General features: G+C 43.8%; 1 protein-coding gene across 1 annotated transcript in view; it reads left to right on the top strand.

Moving 5' to 3' along the window:
- Positions 1–12,427, top strand: part of GSDME (gasdermin E) — a 31,016-nt gene that overhangs the window by 10,684 nt on the left and 7,905 nt on the right. The window contains exons 4-5 of the mRNA XM_048511671.1: positions 3,063–3,234; positions 4,286–4,406. Of these exons, the coding sequence (XP_048367628.1) occupies positions 3,063–3,234; positions 4,286–4,406 (293 nt within the window). The remainder of the gene's footprint in view (positions 1–3,062; positions 3,235–4,285; positions 4,407–12,427) is intronic.

Below are 12,427 nucleotides of genomic sequence, written 5' to 3' on the forward strand. Positions count from 1 at the left end.
AAAGTGCTGGCCAAACATGACACCTTCCCTCACCCCTCTTTTGCTGGTCCTTCATCAAGTTCTTTTTCACTTTTGGTGTCACCCAGTCCAGAACCAATCAGCATATATTAAGGTTAGGACTTTTTGCAGCGATGTGTCCTTACACTTACCAACGTTGAACTTCATTTTGTTGCCTAGTCATCCAATTTAAATAGATCCTTCTGTAGCTTTTCATAACCATCCTAATTTAAACATCCTGAGTAATTTGATATCATCTGCCAACCTGGCCACTGCTCTGCTGACCCCCAATTCCAAATCATTTATGAACAAATTAAATAGCACAACTCTCAGTACCCACTGCTCACTTCCCTCCACTGTAAAAACTGACCATTTGTGCCTACCCTCTGCTTCCTGTTATTTAACCAATTGTTATTCATAAAAAGATCTGTCTTATCCCTTGACTGCTAAGCTTACTCAGGAAACTTAAATAATTGGAAGTCCAATTATATAGTATCCACCTGATCAGCCTTATCTACATGCTTGTTAAGCTGCTTAAGGAACTCTCAAAGGCAGGGTTTCCCTTTCCAAAGTGTTGTGACAACTGTCTGGGATGTTCCCTGACCTTAATGGCCCAGGCTAGCCTGATCTAGTCTAGTCAGATCTTGGAAGTGAAGCAGAATTGGCCCTAGTTAGTACTTGGATGGGAAACCATCAAGGAAGTCCAAGGTTGCTATACAGAGGTATGTGATGGCAAACCACTGCCAAGTGTCTTTGTCTTGAAAACCCTACAGGGTCACCAGATGTTTGCTGTAACTTGATGGCACTTTCCACCACTGTTTGGGATATAATGGTGCTCATTGGGATAATGTGCATTCCATTCTGCCACTGCCAGTTCTTTTAATTATACTATTTGAATCCTGTTCTCGTGGTAATTTTATGGGAGGGAGGGGAGATGCTAGGTGATAAAATCAGATCTTGGCATAACAGTTTTTGTTCCCTCCTGTGTTTTTCTCTGTGCCACATTGGGACTTGGGACTTCTGAACTGATGGCACACTTAAATTACAGCTGCATTCTGACAGCATAGTGCAACTCTGTTTATTGGTAACTATTTCAGTTACAGAAGCTTGTCTACTATGCTTACTCGCAAATTGGAGTTTTTCTTGTCGCAAATTGGGATACTAAACCACAGTTTAATCCCAGTTTTGAATCCTGGGCCCCTTCCGCACACACAAAATAATGCATTTTCAAACCACTTTCACAACTGTTTGCAAGTGGATTTTGCCATTCCGCACAGCTTCAAAGAGCATTGAAAGCAGTTTGAAAGTGCATTATTCTGCATATGCGGAATGAGCCCTGGTTTGCTGGGAGAAGGCAGTTTGCCAAGGCATCCTACCTTTGCCATCACAGCAAGTTGGCGCTTGGCTAAAGGCTTCTCTGACCAAAAAGTGGTCAGTTTCATTCTTTGTGCAAGAACTGTGTCAGTGGGAGGGAACTGCAAGCACAGCAGATAGGCTAGTTGGGACATTTGAACACAGCCTGTGGAAATTGATGCAGCATGTCTTTTTTCAGAGTGCATGGTAATTTCTTAAAGCAAGAGAGCATTCATCAGTAAGTGAATGCTCAGTGAGCCATTTTTTTTTCATTTTCTAGCAATACACTCGCAAATAGTAATTTATTTCAGTTCAGCTTGCCAGGCACTTTTTATAAGCATCCATCAAACACAGCTGCTGTTCCAGTCCTTCATTCTTCTGACTCTGTTACTGTTCTTCTCCCTCTGGACAAGTGTGCTATTTTGCAGTGAGTCCCTGCAATGACACAAGATGCTACTGACTAGAGCAAGGTAGCTGTGGGAAGGAAATTGTGAATCTTCCCCATGCGTATCATTCTTCTTTAGGTTTCCCCTTTTTAGGTAAGATGCAGTCTGAAGTACAGCCACAGCCTGAAAAGCTGTTTTGAACTAAGCTACAGAGTTTTACAGTACAAATTATGCTTTTGACATGTCTGAAATTAATCCACTGGAAAGTTGTATTTTGAATTGGATTAATAGGGACTCTGCTTGGTGGAATGTGACAGAGGATTAGACTGGGGTGCTCTAGTTAATTCCCTTCGGAGGAAATAAAGCTGTGCAAGGTTTGGCATTATAAAATTGCAGCCACTGTTTTTGGATAGAGGAAATTGGGCTGTTTTTGATCGCCCCAGTACCCTGGACAGAGGCCAGGAAATGAGATTTGGATTTCAAACTCACCTACAGTTTCAGTGTCACAAATACCGCCATGGGGATGTTAGCATCAACATAGGCCGTTTCATGATGATTACCATCACCACCCTGTGGGTTTACTTGCACGAATGTTCCCAGAGTGGAGCCAACATCAGTCAGCTTCTACTGGCATCCCAGCATGGAACACCAGCCCCCAGACTTTCAGACATACTTTTGTGCGGCATAAGTAATTATCAGGAATGGGGATAATTTGGGCTGCAGGCGGGATTTTGAATTTCCCTCTCTTCTGTGCCTCCTGAAATTCCTTCCTGTGCCGCCTCCGGCCCCTGCTGTACCCCCCCCCCCAAATGAATTGTGCTGTTATTTTACTAACCAGAGGGCCATGTGCTCCAGTTTCCATGCTTTACTGAATCATTAAAGGCTATCCAAAGTCATATAATATTTTAGTAAAATAATTTGCTCTTAGACATCTCCCATACAGGATTAAAAATCTTTATGCAAGAGGATGAGCTTTATGCATGATTCAATTGTCACTTTATTCTTGATGAGGTTGTAAATTGGGGAGGGAATATGCGAATATGAAGCATGTGGAAGATATCTCAAAAGGTCCGATGGTGATCTAAATTTGGAGGTATGGATCTCATGCCGATGTATTGTGAGTAGCAGGTTTTAATAATAGATGCTTTAAATGAGAAATTGCTCTATTGTACAAGTGCTACTTCTCAATTCTGGTTATGTTTTGTCTTATACAAGTAAGGATTGGTGACTGAAGAACTAAAACACCCTTCATAATGATTGTCCACATAGCTAGTAAAACTATATGTTCTTGGCAGTGAGTTCTATATGCGTTCTCTTTTCTTGCAGGACAATAAATCTACGCAATACTTTCTTGCAACAAATGCTTGAAAGAAAGCATGAAGTTCTTTGTATCCTGACAGAAAGAATTGTGACAACTCAGAAATGTTTAATATCTGAACAGATTCAGACAGAGGAAAGAGTGGCTAGTATGGTGGGGATACGTACAAAGGTTATAAAGGTAAGATCAAGGGATGGGATATATCATATAAATCTATTAAAATAAATTATAAAAGCCAGACTGTTGGCTTGAATTCATTGGCTTGCTTCCACTATTTTTTCTCTCTCCATATGAAGAAATCTTAGCAGAAGAGAATAATGATTTCAACCTTCAGGTTTTTATGTACAAATACTTCATTCATATTTAAGACTTAACAGTGTTTCTTGCTTGCTGCATCTCTTCTATCTTTCCTATTGCCAATAGTATACTGCAGACACTAAGACCATCTTGTATGCAAGCTTTATTGAAACTAGTGGAATTGGTTAAAATATACTCCTTTAACATTGCACAGGCTTTGAGCATGTGAAGGAGAAGTTCTTGGTGGATTGTGCCCCAAGCCTATGTATACATTTTTCTGTTGCTTCACAAAAGTGCTTCATCATGTTTGCTAGATTTGAGCTAATCTGGATTTGTGGATTTGTGTCAACAAAGTGTGAATATATGTGTTATTGTGTTTTGGGTGTTTTTGGAGTGAGGGTTGCTTTGTCATATTACTTGTAATTCCATTCTGTAGAAGTGTAGTGTCTTTCATGCATTGCAAATAGTCAGCTACAAATTTGAGATTTGTATTCCTTCAAAGTTGTCTTTGAAGAGCTCCGCTAAACTTGTATGTTGGATACAGACTAAGCTACATGATTTTTGGTGACTCCGACTAGTGGTTCTTTGAGTACAGTGTCCTGTAACTAGCAGTTCATCCTGAACCTGTTTCCCATTTACAAAGACCATGGCCTCTGGCTGCTTCCATGGTTGCATTTTAAGGATTTGAATTGAGGATAAATACTATAAGAAGTCTTCCTCAGTTCTTGTCCTAATCTCTGGACACTTTCACTTCCTGTATCTCAGATTTGTGTAACTAATGAAGTAGCAATGAAAAGTGTGTTTAACTCCATTTCTATACCATTGCAGATCAAGTATTTCTTTTTCTTTACCTTGACGGTCAGTTTGTGGCTAAATTACTGCTGTGCTGGATTAAACCACTGTAAATTAATGAATGAATGCCTCTTTCTCTCAGGTATCAGTGAGTGAAAATGCGAATGTGATGAAGGATTCTGATGTGATTTTGGAGATCCCAGCTCCTACAGCTATTGCTTATGGTGTAATAGAATTGTACATAAAACGTGATGGTCAGTTTGGTAGGTAATGGACCTATTTCTCTCCTCCTCCTTCCCCCCCACCCCCAGCAGCACTGCAGAGCATTGCTGTATAGTGAGGTAGGTTTAGTGGAACATAATAGACAGATAGATCATTTAACCACATTTTATTCAAAAATTGAGGCAAAAATTACAGTTGTGCAAGTATACGCAATTCCAGGTTTGGTTGTTTTTTTTGTGGTACTCCAGGATGGAGTACAGGAACCTTTTTGGGGGGGGGGGCGGGGTCTTTCCCAAGTCTTGACAGGGAATCAGTGCAACCTGATATATGAGCATTGGCACATCCCCTCCTCTCCTGGTCGTTGTCTTCCTCCTCCTCCTCCTCCTCCTCCTTAAATAATAAAAGCTCTATATGACTCTGTAAAGCAATTCCTGGTTTGGCTGAAATTACAAGTGCATTGCAAGGAAGCTGTAAGGAACTTATTTGTGTATCACAAGCGAGAGTGTATCTTGACTGATTCAGATCTGACAGCATCATTCCTGTGTCAGCATACATGAGTAAACAAAGGAAGCTGACTCACCCAAACAGACCCATCTGTCAGAGTCAGTCACATTCTTTACTAATTCACGCAGGAGCTGTACTCTGCTTATCCACCATCTGCTTTCTTACTGGAGCTTCTTTATGTCTTTTCTTGTTGATGGTTAGCTTGAGCTGAGCCAAGTGTGTCATTTTATGGGAGATTAGATTGCCCAGCTCCTTTTTAATGCTAAATGATTGCTGGGGTGGGGAGGGGGAGTTTGGATTGAGGCAATGGAAAGAGATTTTCACTGTTGTGCCCAGGCTGGATTAGTGGAATGGTTCTCCTAGTCTAACATCCATTGTTCAAACAATGGCCAACCAGATGCCCCCAGAAAGTTTACAAACTGGACAAGCAGGCCAAAGCTCCTCTTACCAACATCATTTTTGCCTTCCCAGCACCAGCCTTCCCCAATACCAGAACAAACAGAAATCTTCCCTTTCCCACAGTTGCTACTGGGGGAAATGGCACAGGAGGAAAGGATCCCCACATACCCTCAGTTCCCTCACAGGGTGACCTCTGTCCAAATCTTCTCCATCTTGGTTGTAGTGGGCTTTCCGGGCTGTGTGGCCGTGGTCTAGTACATCTTGTTCCCACCCCACTACCTTTTAATACTAAACAATATGTCAGGAGATCTATTTGAAGATTTCCCTTGTGCTGTGTAATGCACCCTGGAGTTCAACCAATAAAAAACAAAAACCTTTAGATTTTTCAACAGTTTCAGCCATCTGGAGGTTTTGCTCAGAAACTGTTGCCAAGAAAACTCCTCCCCACGTTTTCCAATTTCTTTGGACTGAGTTTTGTTTCTTGTCAAAGATTTGAGTGAAAGCTGTCCTGCAGACACTTTGGATGGTAGTAAGGACTGCCTGTATAGATGTGAGAGGGACTTTTTCCAGGAGAGCAAGCAAACAATCAAGGCCCGTGTGGTATAGTGGTGGTAAGGTACTGAACTAGGGTCTGGGAACGCACATTCAAATCCCCACTCTGCTTTGGAAGAAGCCAGGATACCTTGGATAGTAGTCACTTTTTCTCAGCCTAGTCTACCTCCAATGGCGTAGCTACCACAGGATAGGGTGGGGACAAATGCCCCAGGTGGGCCCCTGTCTGGTCACAAGGGGGGTGGAAAATCACTCCCCACACCCCTTCCCCCCTCAGGCCCGACCCCACCAGGCTGCTGCAGAGCACCCCTCAGCCTGGCCCTGCCCCGTCAGGACCGGTGGAGGCCGCCACAGGGTGCCCCTTGGCCCTGCCCTACCAGGCCCAGCAGAAGCCGCAGCCGAGCGCCCCTCAGCCCCACCCCGCCAGGCCTGGTGGAGGCCACTGCCTGGCATCCCTTGACCCCGCCAGGGCACCCGGAACTGCCACTGGCTCAAGTAAGTAGGGCATGGGGGCGTAGCTACTGCAAGGGGGTGGGGCGCTGAGGGGGCACCATTTTGCCCCAGGCGCCATTTCCCCCACTATGCCTCTGTGTACCTCACAGGATTGTCATTGTAAGAATAAAATGGAGGAGGAGCAACCAGTGTTATAAACTAATTTGGGTCCCCATTGGGGACAAAAACAGGAGATAAAGTATCAGAATAAACGAATAAGATAATTGAATTGGTCCTCAGCTGCCAGATTTCTCACATGCAACAATTAATTAGCATAATTGCCCATTGCATTTTCTGTGGTTGTGATTTTTTTTCTTGTATATTCTTCCCAATAGAAGGAGCAGCAGATGAGCTTGCTTGGAATGATGTATAAGAAAGAATGTACACAATTTCTCAAACTGTTCAGAAATCCAATTTGACACACAAGAGGTATCTGGGATGCATGAAAAAGCACATGGGAGGTGCTCTTAAAATGCAGAGCTTTCAAGCCTCTCAATTTGTTATGTGTTGTGGAGGACTGCAAGTATAAAGGAGCAGATTCTGCTTGTCTTATGAATCTCCGTGAGAGTTTATTGGCTGATAGTAAGAGAGGGGAACCAACATAGTCACCCATGGTTGCTAAGAGATTGTGCATTTCCTCTCTGCATAAACAGTCTGAAAATCTCTTTCCGAAAAGGATATAATTTTGTGGTAACCTTATGTGTATGGTTGAACACATGTGTGTAAGATACAGATTAAGTGCTTATAAATTCACTTGTATTGTGACATTTTGTAGCTATTGTTTTTTCCTGATTGGATTGCCTACTTTAAGCTCACTGATAATGAAGTTAACACACCTGGGTTCATTAACCTTTGCTCTTTTCCCTATGTTGTTGAATCTGCCCTGCCCTAGTTTATATTTAGTTATATCTAATCACTCAAGCCATAAAAGATGCAGGGTTTTGCTGTCTCTTTATCTTGGTTGTTGTAATGTGAAGGTGAGGGAAGAGGAGGCACTAGCTGTTGCAGAGCCCAGTGACTGGGATGTGTCACCAAGAAATCCAAATTCCTCTGGTACTCAAGTGTTGTCCTCTTCCATCCTCCCCCGCCCCCCTGCACTTTCAAAGCAACAAGTGGAATAATCATATCAGCATATCTATAATCCTGGTTGTTACTGGAAGGGCATCCGTAATCTGTGGTGCTCAGCACCTTTTGTAATACATATGAATTTGCATCTAAACTAATTGAACTTACCTAAAAGCTTTATTGACTTGTACAATAATGTTTCATGACAGTAGATCATAAGAGATTGTACTGCTTATTTATCTTGCTTTGTTTTATTTGGCTGTTTATATTATACTTTGAAGTTAAATTTTGAGTTCTGAACTTTGTCTGTTACATCTTCACCTCCAAGGTGATGCTGCTGCTATTATTTGCTACATCTGCTTGTGTATTGGAGGCTCTCTTTGGCATTTTCCCCATGGGATGAGGAGGTGAAACATCCTGGTTCAGGCATGGCTTCCGCATGGCTTCTGGGCCTAACTTGGGGCCGCCTCACAAGGTTTTCCTTATCCTGTGGCTTTCAAAAAATGATGAAATTGGCGGTCCTTTTGAAAAAGCCCGCACCAATCCCAGTCCCATGCAAACACCACGGGAGACAGGCCAGTTTATTTTTCTGGCTTCGCCACCTGTTCTCCCTTCCCCTTAGCTGCAGCCAATCAGAAGATCGGAAAAACGGAATCTACGTAAACTACGCGAACAACGTATTATTATTATTAATTAAATTTAATATACCGCCCACCCCCCAAGGGCTCTGTATACAATCTATATATGATCCTGGGTCTGTTCCTGGATATTTTGTTTGTGGGGAGAACGCCTTTATGAAGACAGCTTTCAAATAGATCTGCTCTCTTTCAGTTGCATCTGCAGAGACCTTGCAGTTTTGGTTAGCTTCTGTCTACTATCAGAGGTGCTGTGTTTACACCTGGCATGTGTTCTGCTTTAAGGTGAAACTGGTTGATTATGCACAAGATGTCTGGTGCAGGATGGGGGCGAATGTCCATCATGGCAAGATTTCTTTTATGGACATATTTCCTTAAGCTCCACTTTCACTTTCCATTCTCTCTGCGGCAAGCAAACATCACTTTTAGGACAACTTTTCATTTGTGTCACCACTCCACTTGGCTCCCGGTGGAGTTCCGGATCATCTTCAAGGTATTGGTGTTGACCTTCAAGGCCTTACGCGGCCTGGGACCCTCGTACCTTCGGGACCGCATCACCCCGTATGTCCCGGCACGGCCTCTTCGTTCTGTGGAGGCCAATCTATTGGTGGTCCCTGGCCCCTCAATGATGCGGCTGGCCTCCACACGGGCCAGGGCCTTTACGGCTCTGGCCCCGGCCTGGTGGAACAGCCTTCCTCCGGCTGTTCGGGCCCTGCGGGACCTTAACGAATTCCGCAGGGCCTGTAAAACAGAGTTGTTCCGCCGGGCCTTTGGAGGGTCCAGCCGCTGAAATGGTGCCCCCTCCAGTTTGGCCCCTAGCTGATTCTACACCTGGGCCTTCCATCTAACATGGCTCGCCACCTCCCCCTCCCTTTTCCTGGGGAGAATTTTTAAAATTGGGGTTGGCGGACGCCTCTTTTATTGTTATCACTGTTTTAAAATGGTTTTAGTAATTTATTTAATTGTATTTACATTTTTGTGTTGTACACCGCCCGGAGCCCTTCGGGGATGGGGCGGTTTAAAAGTTTAAGTAATAAATAAATAAATAAATAAATAAATAGAGCAGGCAGATTTGTCAGTGAGCACAGCTTTGCTGTGGACATGTTCCCTCTGCCCATAGCCAGCCTACCTGGCTCCACCCTTCCCACTCCTCTGCACTGTCGTCCACATGTTCCCCCTCACTCCCACCTTCTATGTTGCAGACTCCTTCCTGCTTCTCTAAAGCTTATATCAAGATATGGATATCTTGATATAATAATAACAGAGAGGGCTTTTCCAAGAAACAGTACAAGCAGTGTCTCTTTTGGGCTCTGCACCACCTTCCTCACTGTACTTTTGGACTCTGCACCACCTTCCTCACTGTACTTCTGCCCTTCTCGATGACAGGGAGGGCTTTTAAAAACTTTATTACAACACACCAAAGAATCCTCTCTCTTCTGTAGCAGAGCAATGGCAGGAAGTGTATGTGTGTGTGGAGGGAAGGGGAGAGGAGAGGAGGGGGAAAGAATATCAGTTCTACACATGATCCCCTTCTTCAGTAGTGTGTGGTCCAAGGAATGGTTTTGTCTCTTTCATTTAGGGGGGAGATTATTTATGGAAAGGACTACAATATTGATATAAAAGTAATTAAAAGGCTTTTACAAAGCCAGCGATCTTGAGACTAGTGGGTGTGATGAGATCTGTGCCTTTAAGAAGGAGCTGATGGGTAGAGTTGAGAGAATCAGGAAATGCAGGCCAGGGGGAGTTCTCAACAGGCCTGAGAGAGTTCTCTGCAGAAACATTGTGAGGCAGAAGTGCCTCCTTGTGTGTAAACAGAGAAATGCAGGACAACCCACTACAAGCCCCCTGCACAGGGGAAAGTTCCGAGGTAAGCATTCCACTGGTGTATCAATGGGAGGTGTGGGGGCATGCGCCATCTATCTAGATCAGGGGTCTGCAACCTGTGGCTCTCCAGATGTTCATGGACTACAATTCCCATCAGTCCCTGCCAGCATGGCCAATTGGCAGAGGCTGATGGGAATTGTAGTCCATGAACATCTGGAGAGCCGCAGGTTGCAGACCCCTGACCTAGATCACGAGGGAGGCACATTTTGCCCTCCTGCCCTCTTCCAAACTCCCTCCTCTGCCCTCTGCTGAACACCCCCACCCCTTGCTAAACACCCCCTGTCACCCCCACCCCTGCACACCAGTAAAAAAACCACCCACTCATCCTCTTTTGAAGCCATGTGGTCAGCCACCTGGCCACAGCTGCACAGTCAAGGAGGGTGGCAAAGGGTAGGCGGCTGCACGGGAGCCCTGGTGCACAGGGGCTGCTAGTTGAGCTTTGGACACCTTGTGTGGCATTGGATTGTGCCTGCAGGCAGACAGGGCTGAGTGTCATTCGTGCGCAAATGGTAAGCAGCTTCTTGCCACACCCAGCCCAGAAACCGGAGCCCTTTGGGGAGTTTGGCAGGGGAGCAGGGAGAGTTAAGTGAGGGGGTGGGGCAGGGGAGTTCGGTGGAGGCTGGGCACTTTGTGATAGTATGCCTCTTTTCATATATAATGGGCCCCTTTGTGGCTCAATGTGAGAGCCTATTTTTTTTATGAAGTCTCAGGTTCTATCCCCATCATCTCCACTTAAAAGGATCTGGTAGGCAGTGGTGTGAAATACCTTTACCTGAGGCCTGGAAAGCCACTTCCAACATGAGAAGGCCTTAAAAAAACCAATGGTATGTTGCAGTACAGGGCAGTTTCATTTGTTCATATATTCTTGTGTGCTTTCTGGGGAGTTTATCCTGTAACCCATTCTGAATCTCAGTGGAAAAGACAGACTATAAACAAAACAAGTAAAAATAAAATAATCCCCCCCCCTTTCCTGAATACTAGTAGTACTGGGCGTATGCTTTCTGCACTCAATGGGAGCGAGTTTTTGTGACCCTTGTAAGTTAACTTCATTCAACCTAACTTCTGGAGATATTTGCCTAGAAACCAGTCCTGAAATTTACCAGCATAGAGAGAACTGGGCCTTCTCACCAGTTCAAATAGGGAGAGTGAGGTGAATAAACTGCTAGTTGCTGATGTCACAAAGGCATTGAATCTTACCTACTTAGCCCCTCATGCTGTGGCTTTCTTCAGGTAACTTTCTAGTGCAAGGGATTTTCTCTCCAGTGTCACATATTGGGTAATTGCAGCTGCTTACTTTCCCCTCCATCTTGATTTTCTTTAAAGCTACTTCTTTGCCTGTGCTGGTTCTGGAGACCACCACCATTCTGACATATTTCAAGACTTGGAACATTACTAGATAAGATTGCCCTGGGAACAGGACTGAAAGTTCGCAGCACTGATCCATTTGCCTTTCAGTGTTTACACGCTGCTTTTATTAGCCTGAATTGAGGCACGAGAAGCACCCTGGCAGTCTCATTACTCTTGAGAGGAAGGCTTGAATTTGTATTACTCTTTTTCTTGTGCTGTGTAACTCTCAGTCTCTGAGGGACATTTAATTTGTTAACAGTGCCACAAACAACTGCTTTCTTCATTCTCATTCTATTGTTGCACAAAGCAGTGGCTGAGGGCTTTTCAGACTTTCTTCTGGCTGTGCTCCTTTCCTGTTGGTCTTTGTGCTTCCCCTTCCCTTTAGACTCAGTTCATTGAGACATGAATGTGAAAACGTTATATTTAAATTCTGAACATGAGTTGTGAACATTGTGCTTTTACCCTTAAAAAGTCTGTTTTTCTCTCTTCTCTGTGTGGATTTTATTACAAGTTTGAAAAAGTATTTTGGCCAATGTATAAGGTGGGATTCAGGTTTTCTGTTGGTGCTTTATTTAAGACCTTTTTATTCTCTTATAGTCTGAGCGCAGGTTGAGGAAATCAGTGCTGCTTTGTTTTCTGAAAGTAAAATGTCTAATGTTTTTTTTAATTCAATGAAATGACCATGTGATTGTAAACACATGTAAAGCCAAGATTGAACTAAACTAGAGAGATGTTGGGAGGTCCACAAACAGATCTTTTGCAAGTATTTTGTTGGTAAAAAGTTGTAGGGCAGGAATGTTTTGAATTAAGGCAGTGGCATGTGGGGTCTAAATTAGGTGACTCCATGGAAATCATGTTCTACTATTAAAAGAGGATCAGTCAAAGAATAGAGTCTTGAGTCATTTACTTGTCTCACGAGCCATGTGTTGTGATATTTGGAATTTATCACATCATGATAGGGAAAATTGCCTCATGGCAGTCTTTAGAAGAAGAAAACAGTATTTATTTACTGTATTTTTACAGTACTGTATTTCCCAGCATGGGAAAAGTCCATTTTGATTTTGTTAGGTCTCAGAAGTTAATCAGGGTTGGTCTTGGCTACCGGTAGTACTTGGATGAGAGCCCACCAAGGAATATCAGGGTCATTATGCAGAGGACAGTGATAGCAAACCACCTCTGTTAAG

The sequence above is a fragment of the Sphaerodactylus townsendi genome, linkage group LG11 (genome assembly GCF_021028975.2).
Source record: "Sphaerodactylus townsendi isolate TG3544 linkage group LG11, MPM_Stown_v2.3, whole genome shotgun sequence".
NCBI lineage: Eukaryota > Metazoa > Chordata > Lepidosauria > Squamata > Sphaerodactylidae > Sphaerodactylus > Sphaerodactylus townsendi.